Raw genomic sequence first — 23,608 nt, 5'->3', positions numbered from 1 at the left:
TCTTTAGTTGCCCTGAGACTTCTGAGTTCTGATCAGCACCTGGTATCTATGGCTTCTTTCTTCCGCCCTGGTTCTTTAAATTCATTTTCAGAAAAATCTTCTGTTGGACTAGAAGAACTCTTAATGTCGAACTCTACCCTTCCAGCCACTACAGATGCATGAGCAAAGCTCGTGCTTTGGCCAGTGCCAGACTCTGAGTCACGCAAAGATTTTTAGAAAATTAAACCTTATAATACTGCCATGGAAAATACTACACCACTGGGAGTTTCTCACAGAAGTTTCCTCCCCTGCAGGCCATGTCCATATAGTTCCCTCACTGCAGTGTTTGGATTATCGTAAATCCTCAAATTCTTTCTTGCCACCAACTCCCAGAATTGATCAGGCTGGCAGTGTGAAGGGATGAAACGTATAGAATCATAGAATATCCCCAGTTGGAAGGGACCCATAAGGATCATCGAGTGCAACTCCTGGCACCACACAGGTCTACCCAAAAATTCAAAGAGGTAGAGGGTAAGTATAAAACAGATGTAGAAGAACATCTTCAGGAATGTCATTTCTTAGCGCATTGAATGAATTAGAGTTGTTATGTAAAAATACATATAATTAAAACTAAAAAAAACTATAATAGATCCACCTCCCTGTGTATCTGCATTAACTTCAGAGTCTGTAAAGGAACCGTATGTCTGTCTTAGACTCCTAGGTGCCACCTACTACATATCTTTTTACAGAGGTAGGACTAGACTTTCAGCTGTTTGTTCTCCATCCCTTGGTGAGAATTTGTGCCGATGATCACAGCAATAGTGGCAGTCAGCACAGAGCTACACGACCAATCATGTTATTATTCTTTGTGCTCACTGTGGTTGAAAATTTTATTTTTCTTGCAATGTGTTCCTTTCAACATCTTTTCTTGGAAAAAAAAGATGATGCAGTTGGGACAACTCTTACTCCCCTCTACCCCCTTAAAAAAGTAGTAAGTTGGCTACAATGAACGACTAACTCTTTAGGAGAAGGTAAGAGGAAAAATGGATAATTACATAGCAGACACCGACTATAGGACTATAGTTCAGGAGCTTAGTTATGCACAAAAACAGTAGTTAGGAAAAAAAAGGGGGGGGGGTAATTCTTCATTTCTAGTCTCTATGTATAGTCTTTCTGATTTTTTTTTTTTTTTGCAGGCCAAAGCACTGGAGGAAAACTTGAAATTCCTCTCCCAGAATACAGTCCTGGTATCTAAAGAGTCAGTTGCTTTTGCAAAGAGCTAAGAAAAAGTATGGTGCAGTCGATTTTTAAATTGTACTTAAATTTGCAATTTTACTTTCACTTTTTTTAGTTCACTCAGATCTAGGAAGTGGGGCTCATTTGTTCCTGCACAGGTGAAAGACTTTCCTACAGATGCTCCACCTCAGCAACATGAAAACTTGAATATGGCTTAAGAAAGTTGGCCCTGGGGAGGCCACACGGCCATTTTTCCCAGGACAAAACATGGCTGTAAAGTTATCCATGCCAACTAAAGACATTATTATTAGATCTTAGCATTGTGGTCTTTTATAACTTACCACTGTCTTTATGAACTGTAGCTCTAAAGCAGTCCTGATCAATGGTTCTTAGCAAATGTTAGGAAAAAAAAAGTTTACCAGAGCTTTTAATTGGATTTAAAACTTTAAGTGTGAGAATAAACAGCAGAGTATAATTAGTTAGTTACTACCAAGGGAGAAATGCTGTGCAGCTGGAATGCAGTATAGCAGGACTTTGTGAAAACTAGGTTTAACAAAACTTATCTTAAATCAGCACAAAATTCATCAATAATGGCACCTATGAAGTAGGCAGTCCCTCTTCCCTAATGTCACTTTAAAGGTGTGGGGGTTTTGCTTATTTTTCAAAAGAAGGTCAACATCAGCACTGTATTTAACATTGTCATAAGGTGACAGGTTTAATTATAAATTAGCGCCAACAAACTTTCCAGTCCTACTTATCACACCTTGCAGATTTGAAGCCTGCAAGCACCAGTTACCTAAATGCACGATGTGCATTCACTTGCATACATTGCCTTGTTCAGCTTGATGCCTGAGCTGTCATGTGGTCTCACATCTTGTAAAACACAGCATCAGGTTCTGAGTTTATCTTTTACTTCATCATTTCTAAATTCTTTTTAGTATCCTGAAAACAATGCAAAAACGCTCCTCTGGTTCCTGTGTGCAATCTTACCTCCAGGTGAGAAAGCTGACTGAAGTGCCTCCTGTAAAAGTTGGCCCTTGTGTGACGTGAAGGCTTGTGCTAACTGGTAGAGCAGAAATCCCAGCAGTAGTACAGATAAACTGAAGGCATTCCTTGCACCTCCGTCTTTTATCCTCCACTTCTCTGCCCGGACACACAATGCATGTGCTTCACCAAGGCCAACAGCTGTCAGCGATAGCAAACACTAAGGCAGCACCTGATGCTTCTTTAAAAGACTTTCTTATCCTTCTGGAACCAATGTGCATGGGTTTGGTCACTTTGAAAAAGCTGCCTCACGCAAAGCCTCTGGCGTGGATTGTTTGTTCAGTGCTTGTTTATTTTAAGGATGCTTTAATGCAGCTTCCTGTTACTGCTGAGAACAAAGAATATCAAACAGATTTTCAGAGCTCTTGACAGTGTCAAGAAAATCAGCAGGAGGCTGGGGCATAGGCAATGAAGTGCCATGCTGACATTAACTGCTTGAAGCTTCTTTTGCTTCATTTCCCTTCCCATCCCTGGAACTCCTGGTGTGTTTGGTGATTTATTTATTTATTTGTTTATTCCCATCAGTTCTCCAACTTTGATGTGTTGCAGTTACCTGAATGTAAACTGCTCATCTACATAGATGCCTTTTTTTCCTTTTTTTTTTTTTTTTAAGGGAGATTTTGAACAAGGCAATAGAAAATCTCAGCTTTTGCGTGTCTCTTTGTTGCATATAACAAACGCTGCCAAGCTGATGATGCTTGAACCACCAAAGTGTTTTCAGGCAGCCACTTTCAGGTAATTTTCTTGTCAAAGCTCAGGATGAACAGACATGTTCCAGATTAGAAGTGTTCACACCTTCATCTTTTTTTCCTGTTTTTAAACACTAACTGCATCTTTTTCAGAGACAGCTAAGGCATCATTGACTTGCCTGCTAAGCCACCCACTTTTATAAAATTGTATCAGTGATACCAGCTTTCCCCTGGCTGGTATTCCTCACAGCATTTTTGATTTGCAGGCAGGAAAAGAGATCAATTACCTAACTGTAAAGCTAACTTGGTCAGTTTTCTCAAGAACAATATCTGGACACTTTTAACACTTGCTATATAGATCAAGTACAAATGTTTCTGAATAAATCCACAGAAAGAATCTTTACTATAAAGACATTGCTTACAGAAAAGATTTCAGGAGAAGGCCTCATCCTCCACCTACTTTTCCTTCAAGCTTCCTCCAGGTAAAGATCTTATAGAAGTTCTGTTGAATTTCACTCCATTGGTGGAAATCTCCCTATGTCTAGAGAAGTTTTTCCATTCTTACCCTGGGATACATTATGCGAAGTGCTGCCTGAGTAATACCATGTAGAGGAAATGAATTTTCTGCATATTTACTCTAACAGTGCAATAGAAGACAGATTCTCAGATTTCCTCTGTGCCTGACTCTGACGGGCTGTTCCCAAGCGATGGGACACTGAATATTACCTCAAAGACAAAAGTTAACATGCTGTATTTCTCGTCTCTCTTGTGCAGAGATATCTATGCCTTTGTGTTTTCTGTTCTGATTACCAGACTTTTGAAATCGAGCAGTTTGCAAGAACAGTGTTTGTGTTTTCTGTTTAATGCAGCATTGTGCATACAATCAGGAAGGCAAGCATGACGTCTGGCTTGAAGAAATTAAGGTAAAAGTTGGTTTAATGGTGACTTTGCAATTTGTTGGTAGCATTTTTAGTATTTCTGTGAAGCTTTAAAACTAAAAAAGATAAAAATTCAAGTAACCAACTGACAAGTTTTATCCTCCAGATTATTGTTTTGACACTATTGACAATATTTCTCTTATTCTTCTCCTTTTCCATTTGGAACAGGAAAAACAGAAAAAAACTGCAAATGTTTCAAAAGCCACTCATGAGAGTTTTGCAGTATCAAAAGCCCAAGGTACAAAGCTAATGCACCTTACATTGGTACAGCTAGGAACAGCCAGTGGTGCCGTGGTTGCTGATCTGACCAGTTGACTAAAAGTAAATTGTGTATTAAGGTCTGAGGGAATTGGAGTATGTGCTCACAGGGGCTTCTCTGACCATCACAGACAGCTCAATTACTGGAGCTCAGGTGCTTCATTTGCCTTGAATTTCAAACGATTGAATTTGTTGCACAAAAAATGTGAGTGTTCTGACAAGCTGGCTTTTTGAAACAAAGCACGGCTTAATTTACTGACACAGTAAACTCATCTCAACCATCAGTTTTTACTGTGAAAACATACATGTCATTTCAACTTAATTTTCAAATTTCTGTACCCAGGTTGTTTAAGGATGTCAATCCTCATTTAGACCACTCTATTAATTTCTGGCACAGGAAGTGTTAGCAGGGATTAAAGCTCTCCCACTTAATTTGCCCTGATGGATTAGATGTAAAAAAACAGATTTAACATTGTTAAGCACTATTTTCATGCTGGACATTCCTTAATATGTAAAACACTAGCACAGAAAAAGAAAATCAACTATACTGTAATTTCTAGATGCTAAATAGTCCATGTCACCTCTGCTTCTCAACCTGCATTCTGTGTCATTCTCAGGTCTCCGTATTCTTGGAAGCTCCATCTCAGCAGCAACTTGCAACATAGGAACATGACCTGCAGAATTTCATATATTATTGTCACTTGACAATATACTCTTAAATGTCAAATGCCAATTAATTTTTAAAAGAATTCTTACAAGCAACATTAAGACAGATTTACTCTTTTTGTCAATGACTGGTGCCAAGCTGTACTCAAGAAGCATAGGCATTTTAGGGAGTAACAAAATCCATCATTGCAAAAGTATCAGAACCAGTGAGATCTCACATCACAGCCTTGGTGGCATAAAGGTAATGTTTTACAGTCTTTTTTCCAGCAATAGTAGATAGATAATAGATAATAGTAGATAATAGATAATAGTAGATAATAGATAATAGTAGATAATAGATAGTAGATAATAGTAGATAATAACTTTACTGTTGCAAATTAGAACATTTTTTTAATAGAGCTGAGAACAATCAAATTTACTCTAAAGAGGGAATTTCTTTAGCGAGGACTTAACATCAAAGTACACCCAGTAAAACTGTTTTCAGCTAGCATCATATGACATTGTACACATACTTCATAATCCCTAGTACCCACATGAAGACCTGAACAGATCAACAAAATCTTAACCAGAGTAGCAGGACTCAGCCATGGAAAAAACAGCAAAACTGCTCTCAAAAGCATGGCCAACTCACTAGAGTTCACCTGAACTCTTCCCAGTATTCCAGTTCTGTTTCTGCCCATGCCAAGACTGAGGCAGTGCTGAGCAGCTGAACAGCCTGTTGCTGTAGAGCCATCCCCTTAAGCTTTGTTTTGTGCTCACCTTGCATTCATCTCCCCTTTAAATGCTGACTTCTTCTGAAGACCAGGAATAGCTAGAGAGAAAAACAGAAAGCTTTAACAGATATTAGATCATCTTTAAGACCTGGAGGCTTGATACTGAAATTTGTAAGAATAATTTTCTTTAAAATCATTGGACATTCAGGTTTCCAGTCTTGTGTTAGTAACACAACTGGAATAAGACGAAGTCTGGGGGACAAGCCAAGAAAAGCCAGTTTTGTCTGGGTGCAATAAATACAGATGCAAAAAGGGAACGTGGTTAACGCTACAGCACATCTTTCAATGTGCACCTCTTCTGCTTCCCTAGTAAGTTGTTCCAGTTCCCAAGCTGGAGATTTTCAGTAACGACAGCCGTGGAGAAACCATTCTCCAACCTACACAAACACCTACATCAGCAGATGGCACTGGGGAGTTTAACACAGACAATGCAGAAGATACACATTCCAAATTAATCCAAGACTTACGTTTGGAAGTGAATACTAAAACATTTGATGACATTAAAGATCTCTACAATTCATAGCAAGGCATCATGTGACATCATTCATGGGTCATTTGCCTTTTAACAGTTTTGAATAAAAAAAAACTGCTTGAGCTTTATACAGTTTTTAAGAACTCTTCATTAGAAATACAAGAAATGTTGTACTTGCTTTAAACTTTACTCAAACACCGGTACCCCCATACCCCTGTAAATACAACCAATTATTGGTTCTGAATAATCCAATGCCTGCTGGGTTATCAGGGGGGTTAACTTCATCAGGCGTGGTAACAGAAGTTTTGTACAGAGCTGCTCCCACAGACGCCTCGTGGTCTCCTGTGCCCCTGAAGCCCTGCAGTGCCAAGTGCGTGCACAGAAGCAGTCAGTACCTGCCTGCTGCTGCGCCCGGCCAGCGTAGCTCTTCCTGTGGTCGGGTATACAGGAGGTAAGGGAGCCCAACCAGTCTGGGCCCAAACAAAAACATTCATGTACACATTTAGTTTGAGCTGGAGCACTTTGCTCATCTTGTTCATGCAAGAGTTCCTGCACAACAGTAAAAACAGCCTGACTGTAGGAAACGCTTAACAGTAATCTGTGCCATCCACTCCTGTTCCAGGTCACTTCTCAGGTGCTAGTCTGAGAGGTGAGGAGGAAACCATACCTCACTGGAGTTTTGTGGGGTTTTTTATCCCTTTTGCACTGGTATACTTCTGCAAGCACAAGTCGGCCAGCAGAGCTCTGGATGTCTGGAATCCACAGGCTATAATTTCAATGAATTCTAATTAAAAATGCACTCTCGCATGTTTTTGGAATAATGAAGTGTGACTATTTTGGAATACGAATGTAAACAAACACTGCCTCAGATTAAGGGCACAGTTCACAATTCTGAGTTCACGTCAGGTTCTGCAGACATGAGCACCATCACATACAGCAGTCTTGGAAAAGGTATTCCATGTTCCCACATCATCTGAATAAGCAAAAGAACTCATCAGCTGCTGGGCCATGAAGTGCAACACAGCATGCACTAAGACAGTGGCTGGCTGTAAAGGAACAAGTACTGCCTGGCATAGACAGAAAACCACTGCAGCAAGGCCTATTTGCACAGTTTATTAGACAACAAAGAAAAATCCCCACTGAGTCCAAGTTCTGTAATTTGAAATTTGTTTGGCAGAGAATGGTTTTAGACAATGCTGAGATTTCTTCAGAATGCCTTGTACTTCCTACAATTGAAACTAACAACAGATGGCTTCAAAATCTAAATCCAAATACAGTTTAAACATATAGCATATAAAATTTGAAAACCAAACTCTTTATTAAGAACAAAAACTTGCACTAAATTCCCTAAGGGCATGATATTTTACAGAGCTGTACTTGTACTAAGGAACTGAAACAGCAAACAGACTGGTAACAGCAAGAAAGGAATTCAGGAAAGAAACAAGCCCTTTTGTCAAAAGGGAATGACTTCACTGAACTTCTGTACCTAATCACCTGCCCTGCCCCTGATTCCCACAGCCTCTTTAGCCACCACCAGCTCTCAATACCCTTCCCCAACTCTGTAGCCTCACCTGGGGCTACCTTGGCATCCTCTTCCTTCTGAGCCCCTGTCGGAGAAGCCACCGAACCTCCGTAGGCAGAGCCGTGCAGATAACCTCCGATGTCACAGCGAGCCATCTTTGGAGCGTGAGGACCATCTCTCAGTCTGGCATGAGGAAACATTATGTATTTGATGCAACCCTTATAAATTCATTTTTTCCCGCCAATATTACAGGCATAATCTATTGCCTCAACATTCAGTTAAGAAGCCTCTGTTTTCTGTTAACAGAATAAGATGTTTGAATTACGGTTGCACTTTTTGTACCTTTTCCACATCAGTAAAGAAAAGCCTGAAGTGCCACATAAGCAGATCCTCCTCTAAATCTCAGACAGGTCTACACTTGGGACAAAAAAAAATCCCCTCAGTCCCACTTTTGCAGCTCACACAAATGAGCAGGGAGCCCTATCCCTGCTTATATGCTCATAGGGATATTTACTTTGCTCCTCACAAAATACACTGAAGTGCATGTCTAAGGTGTCCTCTGTTTTGATTCTAAACTAGTAATGGCTCGCAAGTGTGTTCATTTTCCTCTGCCTAAGAAGACTTGAATAAGGGGCAATAGAAGGGTGCAAGCACAGCCAAATGTTTGTTTTATTTCCAGAGACAGCGATGAAGAGGTTTGCCCAAAATAAAGTTGGATTATCTTGTCTATGAAAGTCATTGTGGTTTGGAACAGGCGATGACAGAGCTTTTATTACTGAGAGCTGTTTGTCCTTCCTGTGGAAACAGGCAGTGATTTGTCTACATCAGACCCTGAACATGACAATTTTACATATGCTCAGACTATTAACCTTGCAGCAAAAGCCTAAAGCTCCTTTCCACACCAGACACAATTCTCCTGGTGATATTAGCTCTGGGCTTCTGCAACCTCCATGAGCAGTGAGCTGACAGCTTGAAGCTGCTGTTTGGGCACTTGGTGTCCCTGGGGGCAGAGGCGGTGAGTGCTCCCTGTCCCCTGAGCTCCTACGGCATGAGCCAGCAGAGGCGAGCTAACCTTGCATCGGCAGCCATCAGACTGGTGCCTGTGGCTGACGGCCTGGAGATCTGACGGATCACACCTGCTTGTTTGCTGGGTCCAGCTGCTAAATGATCCCCAGATCTTTAGTCACCTCCACAGTGAGAGCCTCCATTGCAGCATGCACAACAGGGATGCAGGCAGCCACGCTGTGGGGCATTTTCAGCTTGATCCTAGAGCAGAAACAATTACATTAGATATGTCACAACTTCTAGGGGAGAACCTGTTATGAAAGATGTCCTGTAGTTTTCCATTGTGTGCTACACGTTATCACCTCTGAGATTCTAAGTTGTTAATGAAGAGGCATAAAATTCAGGAGGGAAATTTGCCAGCTCCCTACAATTTGATATTGTTAAAACATCAGCTATCCTTCTGTTTAAATTTGCTCTTTAGATTTAACATACTTAGGTAACACTAGTACATAATCCTTATTGCCAAAACAGAAATGTACAGAAACAAAGTAAACTAAAACTACACGCACGGCTCCTTAAGATCTTGAAAGCTACAGGCCACCGTCAAACATACCAGAGAACTAAACTTAAGCAATTCTTCACCTTTGTCTTACAGACTGGGAAGTTAAAAAAAAAAAAAAAAAAAGACATCCAGATGGTATTTGGTCATGGGCATAAAATGCGTGCTGCCAGAGCCAAATGACAAATCCTTAGCATTTCTCTCCTCCAGCCATGTTTCTGAGACTTAAATATAAGGTTTTCCCAGCCTCTCTCTGAAGGGGAGGTGCAAAATACTATGCATCTCTTATTCACATTGCAATTAAAGTAGTTTTTCATGGAAACTGCCTAGTGTCATGTTTTCAGTTTAAGCTGAAAATCTGCATGAAGCAGTGCTGCCAATATAAACCCATCCCTTCCTCTTATGAAACAAAGGTAAGGCCCTCACAATTAACCTGTAGTGCATGGCTCTGTGCAGGGTTCCCATTCCAAAGAGACTTACATCTATGCTAGCAGTGCTTCCCCTCAGTCTGTGGTCTTTCAGAGACAGAGAGTTTATTAGCACCAAGGAGGTCTGTACCGGTCATCCAGCAGAATGAGGCCCCCATCCATCAGAATTTTCTTGGAGGCAAACAGAAGGGGTTCAACAGGCTCACCAAGGTCATTGCTTTGGCAGAGATGGCTCATGCTCAAATCTGCAGGTGTGAGAGGAATATGACTCTTGAAATGGAATACAGAGTCCTACACATCCCTCTGGCCAGCAGAGGAAAAACAAAAACAAACAACAAAAAAAAACCACCAAAATCTAGGTGTACTGTTAGGAAATTACCAGAGAAAAAAGCCACCGAAAACTATCTGCCATTTAAAAGTATTCATTTTTCCATGTCCACAATTATGCAGCTGACATTTTGCAAGAGCCGTTTCATGTTTTGTCAATCTAAACATGATGAAGGCATAGCTGAATTATCTCGCCACCTTTTGCATTGCTGGGGCTGTGATGAAAAGCTCATCTTGCTTCTTTTATATGGTCCCACACATGCAGCATTTGGAAGTTGCTACATGTCCATGCAAACATGCCCCCTTTGTCATTTTATATAAACAAGACCTTAAGCTTGAACTTGAAGTGAACACTCTGACAAGAACAAGCCATCTGATGCGAGCCAGAGATAACAGCACTGACCACATGGGTTACTGCCATTCATTTTAGGGAGGAACTAAAGAGCAGTACTTAGTGTTGCAGCCTCCCACCGTGAAAGCTGCCTCTCTTCACCTTTCACACAGGAGCGTGATGGACAGAATCTGTTTTACTTTTTTGTCTTCAGGGAGAAGATGTGCTGGAAACCACTACACATCCTCAAAAAAGAGACGCTTCCAGAATGGAAGTCATGGCAGAAAAATGGCCACTATAAGGAGCAATGAACTTGCAGGTCAAAGAGAGGCTGCCAAATGCAGCAGGAAACAAGACAACCAAACCTCAAAGAGAAACTCTTTTAGCAGGTACGTAACGGTTAGGAAGAGCTGTGTATAAATCCTTCCTTCACCCCAGTCCTACCCAGTCATTCTTAGCCACTTTTAAGCCACCGATTTAATCACTCTTAGATTCCCACATGTATTTTCATTTAGTAAAGCATAGTATTTTGAGTTCAAAAGTCTTGTGGTCTTTTTAGGGAAGCTCACTTTACAGAGTCGGTCTCTGCAAATCAGAGCTCTGGCTAACTTGGGTGAAGAAGAGGTGAAGCCTCAACACAGCTCTGAATGATGTCTGTGGAAACCCCAAGTATCAAGACAAGACCCCAGGGTAGACAAGGTGACAAAAAAGATATCCCTACAGTATCACCTTTGCTATATGATCTTAAGAGGCTCTCCTTACAGCAAGAAACCTTGCTGATACAGGGGTTATTCACAAAAATGTCTTTAGGGCATTTCCCAGGCAGAGTGAACCCTAGTGTTGCACACTGCTGTTTCAAGAGGAGACGGCGCACATCAGGGTATTGCCATCACGGCACCTGGAGTAACTGCACAGGCACCACAACCAGGCTTGCAGGCTACTTTTTCTCCAAACACACACAAAAAAAAGGTGGTAGATACTTGATGTTCTGGGTGCTGAAAGGGCAGCTGACAGATGACTTGTGGAGGGCATCGTGCCCCTCAGTGTTAAGAATTTTCCTCTTCTCCTTGTGGCAGCAGACACTGGGGTAGACCCTGAAAGCAAGCAAGGAGATTACAACATCTAGATTATTATCTGGTCCAGTGCTGTTAAATGGTTGAGTCATCAAACATTCTGTTGACAGAGAACAGAAGACTGGCTAGCATCCATGGGTCATGCACAGCAGTTGTTTAGGATCCTGGATCAATGCATTTTCTGATTCAATCAACTGGCAGATGGGCATCTGCTCTCAAATGACCTCTGCACTCAAAGCATTTCAGTTCTACATTTAGTTTCCAATTAATTCATGGATAGCAAAAAGCTGAAAAATACTACTACAAAGAGGTATTTTTCTCTCCCAAGCTCTTCAAAAACAAGGAGAGAGAGGTTTGCCCAGAATGTGCTGTACCACAGTATGTTTCCTGTCATTTGTTTTGGAGACAGATCTTTTGGGGGAGGTCAGAATGGATGTTTTCATTAGTTTATTTGTTACAAACTTCCCCAGAGTCTCTGGTGGCTTGTTTTCAGGTCATCTTGCCCAGAAATAAAATTAAAGATAAATGCAGCAATGATTCTAACAGCATGAGGAGAAAAAAAAATTAAGAATAAAAATTTAAAAAAGAGACAAAAAATAACAAAGGGAGAGGATCATTTGCAGAATCCTGCCAGCCATGCCATATTAAACTAAACAAGCTCCTCAAGGACATGTGGCAAATTCAGAATCTGGTCATCTTTAACAGTTTTAAAATGGCAATTTTAGAAAATTGAATAATACGTCACATTATTGCAAATCCCTCCTGCTGCACAAACCCAGAAAACCAAAGGACACACAGCACAATGTTTACATCACACAGACTCCCTAAGGCTAATAAAAAGGAGTGGAGAAGCATGGCGCTTACAGAACACATTTTACGGATGCAACAAGTAAAGAACAAAAAATCAGAGAGGTAACTCTCTATGGAGAATTAGTCAACATAATTTTAATCGTGCAGCCCTAACACCAGCCTCCAAAATCGCCCTATATCGCATCTCAGCCATCACAATTTCTCTGTTTTTCTGTCTGGTAGGCAACTATAAGAGAATGAGACAGCACTAAAATTTCATCTGAACACAGCTGTAAAGGAAGAATCTTCTTTAGGGCATGCCTCTATGCTTGTGTGTTCATCATAGATTATCTTGTTTATTTATTTCTCATCTCAGAATGAAAAACACTATCATAAATCGCTATGTCCATGTAGAATCTCACCCTCTAGGAAGACAGAATTGGTACCTTTCAGCTGGACTATTGCTTTCCAAGTCATTCTTAAGCATAGCCATGCTAAGTCTTTTGTGTTCACAAAATCTTTTCCCTGCTTCTTCACCACCCATTCTAAAACACACACAGATTGAATTAGCAGTCCGTTCAAGAAAAAGAGTGAGGATCTAGCTGTTAAAGCAGCCAATGACATATCTAGTCCAGTCACACAACTGTTCGCTGTAATTTCTAAACAGATTTTGTACCTTGCGTCATCCCAGGCTTGGAAGACCAAGAGCGAAGTTAGGCGATCTGAAAACCTGTCCCCAGCACAATTCCTGTGGACCCAATCCGGCCATTTGCCTTCACTGATGATAGGTTTGGGGAGCAGGTGGCTAAAGAGGCAGTACAAACAACACATCCCACGTTGAAAGAAACCTCAAAAGGCATCAGAATGGGGTTTATTCACAGTATTGCTGCCAGCAGCTGTTAGAGGCCACTGGTATGAGCAAAAACTCACTTGAGGTTAGAGACCCTTGTCTACCAGACTTCTTTAGAGAAACACTTTCCAGAACATGGATGTTAAATTAGCGAACCTTCTGTGCCAGCAGATGTTCACAAGTCCTTTGTTTATCTTCTCTCCCTGTACCTCCATCCATCCATAGGTCTTTTCACCATCTTCTGGGTAAAGTGACCCTACAGCCATCACAGTAACAAACAGCAGTTCTTTACTTCTGTTGAAATAAAATGTGTGGATTCATTTTTCTTCTTATTTACGTCTCAAATTTCCCATCTGCCCATCACTACCTTACTGCTGTACTTAATATTTACAGTCCCACTCCAGCTTTGCAAATATTCAGCCTCTACTGGTCCCTTTCAGTCACTCTGACTTTCATGACTACTTTATTACCTACATGAAAAGTTAGTTATTCCCTGATCTCATGAACATAGTTTCCTACCCCCAGCTGTAGCATTTATTGCTCACCTGGATGTATTATTTTTTCTTTTGTAGACTGCACTTCTAGAGGCTCAGGAGCCCAGAGGAACAAGAAAAAGACCACAGAGGCTACTAAACTTGCTAAAAAATACAGTCTATTATCAACCTCTTGCCAAGAGGAGGTTCAAGGGAAGTTTAGCTTGGATTCTTCCAAGAGGTGTCAATTCATCACTAGAATCCATCAAGCTCTGCAAAAAGATCTCTTGTCAAAGATGGCTATCTACTCCAAGCAATGTTTATAAAAGAAATCCAGAATTTTAATAATTGTGCTTATATAGAACCCCATCAACATTTAAGTTTAATATTATTTACAATATTGCCAATCTGATTTTCAAAACTGTTCTGAGGTCAAGTAAACAAATTTTCCTTTATCCTTATGGATTTTTTACTATCTCTCCCACAATTAAAATAATTACTATTTAACTCACATATTTTTCCAATTCACTTTAGTTTGCTTCTGTACAGAACTTTATTATATTATTAAGTCTCTCAATTGATCTAACTGATCTAACCCAATTTCTGCCTCACAAAAATCAAAGCAGCCATTTCACAGCCAACTCTAGTCTTACTGCAATTACCAAATCACAGGACCCTCTGTTCATCAAAAAGAGAACACCACGAACTCTCACTTCCATGAGCCTTTGTTATATACCGCTTGTCTCCCTTTCTCTCCTTTCATCACCTAAAACTTTTCACTCGAGCTCAGCCTCTAGGCTATCAAACCCTTGGCAACAATAAAGTCAAACAAGCGGCTGTGGCTGTTTACAGATCGAAGGGTCTCACGGGTGTCACTAACTTTCTGGCCATTTGGCCATAAGCATTAAACTCTGCTTCATAATTTCATGTTCTCTTGCACTCCCGTGCCCTCTCTCTCCCAGGTTTGCATGCCAAAGAAAACCAGCACAAATATGATCTTTAAAAACTCTTAAGAAACCAAGGAAAAATGCAGACTTATTATTTACATACTCTAGAGACTCAGGCATCACATACTTTGGAAAATTTCAGCCTAATTAGAACATTTACATCTCTTGCCTCAGCAATGAAACGGGAAAGCAAGCAAACAAAGGACTCACTCCTTAGCCACCATCAAATCCATTTTTTAGTACCTACTGATCTCAAAATCCTAAAGAAATGCATTTCTTATCAGCAAAGTAAAAAAGCACTAACCATTTTTAGATCATTAAACTTGAATGCATATCCCTTGCTTTTTTTTATTCTGGTCTCCCCTCTATGTACAAGCATTGTAGTCTCTTTACACTTTTTTTTCCATAAAAGTCATCAAATAGATATTTCAGTTATTAGAAATATTAAGAAATGCTTATTTAGTGATATTTGCAAAGCATGCTTAGGTTTGAGACCACTGCTTTAAACCTTGCTTCTTTTTACTCATATTCTAGCTAGTTCCTTGAAGAAACTGGGGCGACTGCTTAACCCTCACTTCAGTTTCTGTTTTAGGAGGATATTGATTGATGGTTGCATATTCAGAAACTGGAGATTTAATTACTTGACACAATAGTGAAAATTTAGGTTAGCAAACTGTGGAAAGTAGTAATTATACAAATATATATATATATATTAATCTCTTCTTTTTATTAGTTTTATAGTAGCTCTGTTAATGCCTTAGGAACTAGACTGAATCTATGTCATACACGACAGTGCCACAGCTGGAAAACAGGAAGCTGGAAGCTAGCATAAGTCACTGGTAAAATAACAAAACAAGCCTTAAGCTTAAAGGCTCAAATTTATTAAAGGAAAGAAAATCCACTCGGGAATTCAAATATTTCTTCAGCTGCAAAAAGACATTGCCACCCACACAATCTACTACAAAAAGCTACTACACAATCTAGCAAGAGAGATGTTAAAGCAGTTTGTAAATGACCACCATGCACGGGAAATCACTTGGACTCACCTTTGTTAACACACAACCTTGTGGACAAACAGTGGTACCTCTTAGTGTGCATTCTGCTTCCATCACTGCACCCAAAGGTGGTGGTTCTATTGCTTTGGCCAAACAAATTCCTCCCAACTGCAGCAATTTGATGCTCAAGGCTATTTCACAAAATGGTGTTCAAAACCTTTCAGGTGTCATATGAGTTTGAAGTCTGGAATGAGAAGAGAACAAAAAGCACGCATTTTTCTGAGCATGCCCTTTGATCACCATCATGGGTCATTCCATCAGCGTAAAGTATCACCCCCTCACCCCTCCAAGGAAATACTGTTTCCTAGCCAATCCATCCACGCTTACTGTACTCTTCTACGAGTATTTGTCTTCCATTCTTCTCAATTCTCATCTCAGGGAAAATGTAAAATGGAAACGCACAGAGGGTACAGCCCTCACATCACCAGCACCGAGTCTGGTTTCTAGTATGAGCTGACCATGCAAAGAGCCTGCATGGCTAAAGCCTCCAGCTTGCAGCATGCTTGTGTCCAGCCCCAAACACGTCCCTTTCCACCTGTCTCCTACATGGCTAAGGAAGGACTTCCATTCCTGAGAAAACAATCTGCGTTCTGATGGCCTCATATTAGTACTTCCGTATTTGTTCTTCTCTCAGCTCCATACCAACTCCACCTGCATGTTTCTGCTTTGATCACTAAGAGTAAGTATTTTTTTGCTGCATGCTTTCCAAAATTGTTTTTCTGGTAGCAAAAAGATCTGTTAGAAAGAGAGAGAGCTCTTAAGTCTTTATCTCTGGCATAGCATTGTTAGCGATCACTTAGCTTGCTGGTTGAAATAATGAACTCCTAGGAATGGCTGTACTGAGCAACAGATAGTAGAAAAGGTTTCAGAACACTGCAAACAGATTTCACGTTCTGATAGGATCAGATTTAGTTGGTATCTCTCTCTGCACAAGTCCACAAAACACACACTTTCCTTATTAGGCACCATGAATCTAGCAGGTTTTGTTTCTACATGCTCTACAGGAAGGTAACCTTCAAGTCATGAAGTCCCATGATGGCTTCAGTAGCCTAATATCAGTTCAAGGTCAACCATTATTTTTTTAAAATCACTACATTGTGCTAGAATAATATCTACTAGACTAGATCTAAAAATTTGGGTCAATTTAGGGGAAGTTTTTGATCAACTGATACTTTTAGAGGTTACAAAGAGTTGAACATCAAAATACAGCTACGCTCTACCTGCTACCTGACAAGGGGCACTGTACGTTTCACGAGGGAGACCAGTGAGTGTAACAGCTGTGCAGACTTCTGCAACTGGAAAAAATTTCCATGGCTCTAGTAAATGAGAAACAGTTAAACCAATAGAAGATCCCAAGTTTCAGCAGCAGGGAAGGTGGAGCAGTTCAGCAGCAAGAAGGGTCTTCCTGACCTCAGACTGAGGATGGAGGGAAAAGTAACAACTGTTTTGCCTGATTTTTCCCACCTTCATGACAAAATTGCCAGTTATGTGTTTGAAGGAATTATTTGAGAGCCTTATCCTCATTTCAAAGCCATTTTCTGCTTTGCCTCGATTCCCAAGCAGTATTATTTTTTAATCCTGGGAGGTTCTGTAGTTACAGGAAAGCTCTTCATAGTAAGATCAGGAACTATTTGTCCACCTCCTACTATGGGCAAAAGCATATAGACACACTTTTTTTTTTAAGCAAAATAACTGAGATGTCCAAGAATTCATGCATTTCCTGTGTTTACTCAATTTACTTCCCATGTTTGATCAGAAGTAGCATGGAACAGTTTTTAGAGAACTCTCCGAAGTTATTTTATTTCTGAAGGACAAAGCCTCACCTTTCAAAGAGAGTTCTACTGCACAAAAAACAAAACACACACATGTCCAGCTCTTCCTTTCCACTACTCCAAACTAGTTTTTTATGCCCAGACCATAGCAGTTTGTTATGTTATTGTGAGCGGTGAACAGCTTCATTTTTTGTCTGTTTTAGAAAAGAGCAGAATATCAAATGTTTCTCATCTTAAGTCCTGCCAAATCAAGTGTTATTTTATTCCTTCCAGCCACACTGCTTCTAAGAAGCAAACCACCCCTGCTGGACTACCTAAGCTTTGGCTACTTAGCCATCTGTCTGGAAACTAAAGCACCACACTATTTATAAACCAGTGCTCTGGGCTATACACAGAATGAAATTCTCAGAACTGCCTCAAAAGCTTAAAATTCTAATGCAATTAGTGAGATCCCTATGTGTAATTTGCTCAGAGAATATACATAGCAAGACAGGATCCACAATAGACTACAAAAATCTTCCTATTTTCCACTGGCTATATGCTGTGTTTTTAATACTCACTTGGCAGATCACATATTTCAAATTCGCATGGAGACCCAGTGACACCTCACATGAATGCAGATGACCAAAAGCGGCCTACTGAAATGCCAGGGTGGTTTGTAACTGTATGGAATGGCTAAAGACAATGCACATTTGTCTTCATGGAGCTAGAGTCCTAAATTCAGCTCTGTGACTATGGGAACACAAGGCAGTTCTGTGTGTTCAGAAAACCTTTTTTGCATTCCAAAGAACAGCATTTACAAAACAAAAAGCTGTTTCATTTGCAGCAGTCTATAAGATAGGCCACATCATTGATGGTAATGCTGGTCTCCGCAACAGCGATAGATAAAATAGCCTATACAAACAGGAAATGTATGCTGAAATAGTTGGTCTGAAAAAGTTAAGGATCTACTGCAAGACAAACTACATAAAATCTATCAAAAAATTCAACAATATATTCCACGACAGCACAAACTATGTTAACGTCCACACAGAAAAGGCTCTCATACTTGCGTTACTCCACGAGGCATGGGATTAAACACTCAACACTGTTCCTCCAAAGGAATTTGTGAATGAAGAAGTGAAATTCTATACTGGCAGCTTCCTACAACAGGAAAACAAGAAAGTCTGTTACTGTGTAAATCTCATTTCTTCTTTGCATAACATAATTATTTCTACCCATTCATTTTCATGCCAAATCAATCCGGCTCTCCAAGTCACTTATGCAACTCTTGTCTTTACACACAGACAGATGTTTCCTTTGGAAAAGAAGATTAAATACAATAAACACAGTTGCTAGTACTAAAGTCTGGATTCATTTCTAGATGCTTCTGCATTGAATATATACATCAAGTTCCAGCCAGGCAAGAAAGCAAGTACAACTCCCAGGACATTCAGAGTCCTGATGTACATTAGCAGAGCCTCAATGAGTTCAAAAGAAGTTTCTTTCTCTTTCAGCTGAGAGATGAAGCCATGTATTTCTGGACTGCATTCATCACTGCAAATAAGGCTCCAGCTGCCCTACAAAAAAAAAAAAAAAAAAAAAGGAAAGAAGGGAAGGGAAGGGAAGGGAAGGGAAGGGAAGGGAAGGGAAGGGAAGGGAAGGGAAGGGAAGGGAAGGGAAGGAAGGGAAGGGAAGGGAAGGGAAGGGAAGGGAAGGGAAGGGAAGGGAAGGGAAGGGAAGGGAAGGGAAGGGAAGGGAAGGGAAGGGAAGGGAAGGGAAGGGAAGGGAAGGGAAGGGAAGGGAAGGGAAGGGAAGGGGGAAGGGAAGGGAAGGGAAGGGAAGGGAAGGGAAGGGAAGGGAAGGGAAGGGAAGGGAAGGGGGAAGGGAAGGGAAGGGAAGGGAAGGGAAGGGAAGGGAAGGGAAGGGAAGGGAAGGGAAGAAGGGAAGGGAAGGGAAGGGAAGGGGGAAGGGAAGGGAAGGGAAGGGAAGGGAAGGGAAGGGAAGGGGGGAACAATATAAATGAATTTACACAACCTGTGAAGACTGGCTGGCCAGACAAACAGGAAAATGGAAATAAAGACGATCTCAGGCACTGCACAGAATGACTCACAATGAGCAGTTCAAATCCTCCCTCCCCAGCTTTCTATTACAAGAATGGTGTTGTAATTCCATTGCATTAACTTGTAACTCAATACAAGTTCGCAGCAGGAAGCTAGCAAACTAATTTAACTTCAATTCAGATGAACGAGTATAATGTTTAAATAAGAAAATTCAAGAGTTCTCTCAAGAAAAAATGGCAATTTTTAAAAATTTCAAATAATTGAGCTTAGGAGTAGTTTCAGACCTACAAATTAAAATACAGTTGTATATGAAAATTTAGAACTTTCTGACACAGATCACATTATTTTAGATGTTTTTTGTACTTTAGATTCAAGAGAATACCAGAAATCCTGCAAGTGAGACTCTCATAGAAGACTGCAGTAAGGAAATTTTCTTGTATTCCTTAAAAAAGAACCAACCAACCAAAAAAAAAAAAAGCACATCCCAAACAAATTTATTTATAAAAATTATAAGTTTATAAAACTGAAAAAATGGAAACCACTACAAAATCTAGAAGCAGCAGCATGCATTATTTCTGGCCACAACACGTAATTGTTTCACCAGAAACAATGTAAGCTCTGATGATTTTTTTGACTATTCCAAATGTGTAAAAATTCAAAAACATCAATTATTTATGCACAATCTGTTACGCGTGATTTTCATTTAGGAGGAGGAGCACATGTGAATTTTCTGGTGGAACAGGCAGAAAGCCAAAAAGGGGTAACACCCACCTGGTTCCAACTGAAATTTAACACCCTCCAAATGCCTTCAGGAAGATTCTGCCAAACTAATTTTTCCTATAGGAGATTCTGCTGCAAACAAAGCTAGTTGTAATGAAAAGATAAATAAAACGCCCTCAAAGCACATTTCTACAGAAGCAAATGTAAGTATATTTAAGATTTATTTAAAATGCACACAGGCACCTACAGACATCCAAACAATCACTGCGAGCAGTTCAGCACTCTTCCGATTCACAGTGGTATGTCAACGCTTAGCTAGATCACAGCAGTCGTTGTAAACCTTGCACATCCATGAAGAAGTCACTCACATCTCAGAACCAAGGCTCATCACTCTCATTTCAAGATTTAAGGATGTTACCACTCTGTAACTGGATGAAATGGTCTACAAACCAAGTCAAGGGCAGCAAAATGAAGAGAGAAGGAAGAAACTTCAGAAAGGAATGTGGAGACACCTTATTTTTCTCTCAAGGACTTTAATTGCTCTCTTTTAAATGTTAGTGGTTCTGGTAAAGAATTCTGCTTTAACAAGTGGCACTGTGGAGCACTGCAAATACGTGTGCTTAGCCACTGTCACCAAAATTATTTCTAACCCTTGATACATAGCAGGTGACTAAAACTACCAAACTTGCTGTGGTCAGGCCCAATTTGAGTCTATTTATATTCTTCTCAAATCACCTTTTGGAAAAACATGGTTCAGACATGCTTTGGCATTTCCCAAGGTCCAGTTCTCACATAGCTCATCATTTAAGTCCTCTACTTCTGATTCTGAGGTCTAGTACGGAAAAAAAAAAAGTTTCATACAGTGTTCTATAAAAGCATTTCTACCCCAACAAGTAGCCCTGACTTACCGAATTTCAGCAATTATAAAATCAACTGTTTCAGCACCCAGGGAAAACTAACGAATACTGTTCCATACCTTACATCCAAGAGAACTCAAAAGATTCTTTATGAATACAAACACACAAACCAACAAACAAACAAAAAAGAAAACATTAACACCCTTAGGAAGTGACAAAACCATGGTCTATAATTACAGTTTGAATTCTTGAAGGTAACCGATCACACCACCTCTGCTCTATTCAAGATACAGAGCATGCTATCATTGTTTAGGATCTAGTCGTGCAGCACACTGCATTGCCATGAAACTAACTGGTCCATCAGAAATAACATTGCTCCTATTAACGAGGGGCTTCACCCAGGCTAACGAGGCACAGACACTGCTTCCACTAACCAAACTATGTAACTTAGATATATCTTTAACAGGACACTGGAAAAAGACTCTTCCTTCCCCTCCCAACATTTAATACATAGCTTCATGCTTTGACTGTACTCTAAAACTGTTGTAAAGATAAGAGTCACCTTCCTCCTCAGCTTTTATGTCAAACATTGTAACAACCAGTGATCCTACTACACATGAGCTACAGCAGAAGGCATTTATGGTTAAGAAAAAACATCACATTTTCAATGTCTGGTTTGAAACGTCCGTGATGGTGCTGTATCTGTTTGTTTGCTTTTAATATACACAGTATTATATATCACAGTGTGCCATTTAAAACAATTCCCAGTGTCAGTATCGGTATTAAACATTTTCGGAGTCACCCTTGAAATGCACTTTACAGGAACTGTGAATTCTCCCCCCAGATTCACCAGTTAGGCAGAGCAAAACACAGCTGTTTTTACCAGATCATCCTCCATCATTCACCGTATATATTCCAGGCTTCCAACACTGCAAGCAGAAGCTCTGCACGTTCACTGTTCTTCACTGCACACAGGAGCCAAACTGAACTCCAGAAATGAAATGCACCTGGATGCACAGCACTGCAATCAAACACTAGCCTTTGGGATGAAGAAAGAGAGGTTTACACCAAAAGCAGGAATTTTGTCCCTCTTCATTTCATTTACCCGAACCAAGTGACAAGGTCTCAAACATCGTTCTTCTTTGTGGAACTGCCTGTGACAACATAGTTAAAGCCTCCCACCTGAACCTGTAAATAAAAAGAGACTTGCTGCACATACAAGTTAAAGTGTCTCAAAAATCAGTAATTAATACAGAAATACTAAATGTGACTTGCTAATAAGTACAGAAGAAATATTAACAAGCATTATTACATATCATTGTACATACCTACAGCTATCTACATAGATATACATACACGTTCCCATAGGTTTTGAACATATAGCTTGTGGCCAGAAAATACTTTATACCTATTAAAGAAAACGCCTGCAGTCCATTCCCAGGGAGTGTGAGTGTTTTCCGAAACCTTGTTGAAGAAAATGAATCAGTGCCGGGAGGGATACCGCCGAAACACAGCAGCGACCTTTGCACGGCTTCACCTTCCTCGGCCTTAACCCCAAAGCCCCAGACGAAAACACCAGGAGCGAGCTTGTGCGTCCTCTGCTGTTGTTCCTCGTGATTACAGCGAGCAAGGCTCTCAGAAACTCGGAGCCATGCTTTCGAGCAGCAGCCTTACGCGCTGGAAGCTTGACTGAGAGGCTGCTACAAAACTTGTGCATAGGAAGCTTATTCAAAATTCAGACCAACCAGACATTTTCTACCTGTTTTTCTGCGACCACTGCCCCTCATTTTAAATAGTTATCTTCTTCCCTTTTACGTCCGTAGTCAGCAACTCCATTTCCTCTCAGCTTCACACGGATAGATCGCTTATGCACTTCTGACTTCTGCTCTTTGCTCTGCTATGTATACAGTTTTTAACTAAAATACAATTTTTGCTTCTGAAAAAAAAAAAAAGAAAAACACCCTCAAAACAGGCAGATTTGCAACAGTCCGGCCAGCCTCACCCACCGTTTTGTACAACAGCATTACCACTAGATTGCATCCATCCTTTGGCGCTGCCACGCGGGCAGCTAACACTCATTTCCTCACCACCAAACACGCTTTTCTGGGATTCTGCTTAAGAGGTTCCAAATAATGGGTTTTGACTTCCAGCACTAACAGTTTGCCAGAAAAATGATAACACCAGTGAAACTGGTTTTACAACCATTGTCCCATATCATGAAAATTAATAAAAGGGAATGTTTTAGGAAGCGCTCTCCATCCATCTGTTAAGTGTCTGTGAGTAGTCACTAGTCCTCAGCACACAAAATACCGAATGGTTCAACAAGGTAAGCGTGCACACAGCCTCCTCTGGAATAACGTGCAATCTCAGCCCCAGTACCTTAAGCCTGCCTTAGTATCACTGTGCTGCCCAGATTTGTTATTGGGTTTTTGGTGGGGAAGATGAAGGAGGAGGAAGGGTACAATGACGGATTCAATGCTCAGTGCAAATCTGGTATTTCTTACAACTAACCTGCTGTACAAGTACCTCGCACCAGGAGTTAGCTCCTTCCCAAAGCCAACCTGAATTCCAAGCCCTCTGCTGCCACATTCATGACTCCTGGAGCCAAGAACAGAGCAGTATCGTAACAGCACACACACACCAGATGCCAATCCAACAGATTTTTTTAATACATTTCAGCACAAGTTCAGCATATGGCCATAGTTCTTTACAGCTGATTTTTTACACTAAGAGCTTTTTGCCAGGCTACTTTCCCCTGACAAAGTAGATCAGCGCACTTTGCACTCACAGGCAAGAAGCAGGG

The 23,608-nt window shown here is 40.5% G+C and overlaps 1 protein-coding gene across 9 annotated transcripts; it reads right to left on the bottom strand.

The window, feature by feature from the left end:
* Window positions 1-8,649: 8,649 nt before the first annotated feature.
* DHX9 (DExH-box helicase 9) lies at window positions 8,650-23,449 on the bottom strand. 9 transcript variants are annotated; one of them, XR_010833389.1, is made up of 10 exons: window positions 23,317-23,449; window positions 20,000-22,741; window positions 18,235-18,329; window positions 15,406-15,598; window positions 13,096-13,195; window positions 12,766-12,894; window positions 12,512-12,634; window positions 11,208-11,321; window positions 9,622-9,814; window positions 8,650-8,843 (listed from the first exon to the last, which is right to left on the bottom strand). XR_010833389.1 is itself a non-coding variant. In XM_067001813.1 (10 exons), the coding sequence occupies exons 6-10, from the start codon at window positions 12,773-12,775 to the stop codon at window positions 8,738-8,740; spliced, it is 468 nt and encodes a 155-aa protein (XP_066857914.1). In that variant the 5' UTR covers window positions 12,776-12,894; window positions 13,020-13,233; window positions 15,406-15,598; window positions 18,235-18,329; window positions 20,000-22,741; window positions 23,317-23,449; the 3' UTR covers window positions 8,650-8,737. The 9 variants fall into 9 exon arrangements, 6 of the variants coding, with proteins under 6 accessions (XP_066857914.1, XP_066857915.1, XP_066857911.1 ...); XR_010833390.1 differs by having other exon boundaries at window positions 9,700-9,814; XR_010833391.1 differs by having other exon boundaries at window positions 10,957-11,321; window positions 12,536-12,634.
* Window positions 23,450-23,608: the final 159 nt, after the last annotated feature.

The sequence above is a fragment of the Anser cygnoides genome, chromosome 8, assembly GCF_040182565.1.
Source record: "Anser cygnoides isolate HZ-2024a breed goose chromosome 8, Taihu_goose_T2T_genome, whole genome shotgun sequence".
Classification (NCBI taxonomy): Eukaryota; Metazoa; Chordata; class Aves; order Anseriformes; family Anatidae; genus Anser; species Anser cygnoides.
Note: the sequence above shows the minus strand (reverse complement) of the source record. Positions and strands in the feature narration are given on the sequence as shown.

Coding starts and splice junctions, on each gene's coding strand:
- DHX9 (XM_067001808.1), bottom strand. CDS start 15,457: ATGCACACTAAGAGGTACCACTGTTTGTCCACAAGGTTGTGTGTTAAC. Junction 12,895..13,095: donor AACATCTGCTGGCACAGAAG/GTTCGCTAATTT, acceptor CTGCCTCTTTAG/CCACCTGCTCCCCAAACCTA. Junction 11,322..12,511: donor CAATTCTGTCTTCCTAGAGG/GTGAGATTCTAC, acceptor GCTTGCTTTCAG/GGTCTACCCCAGTGTCTGCT.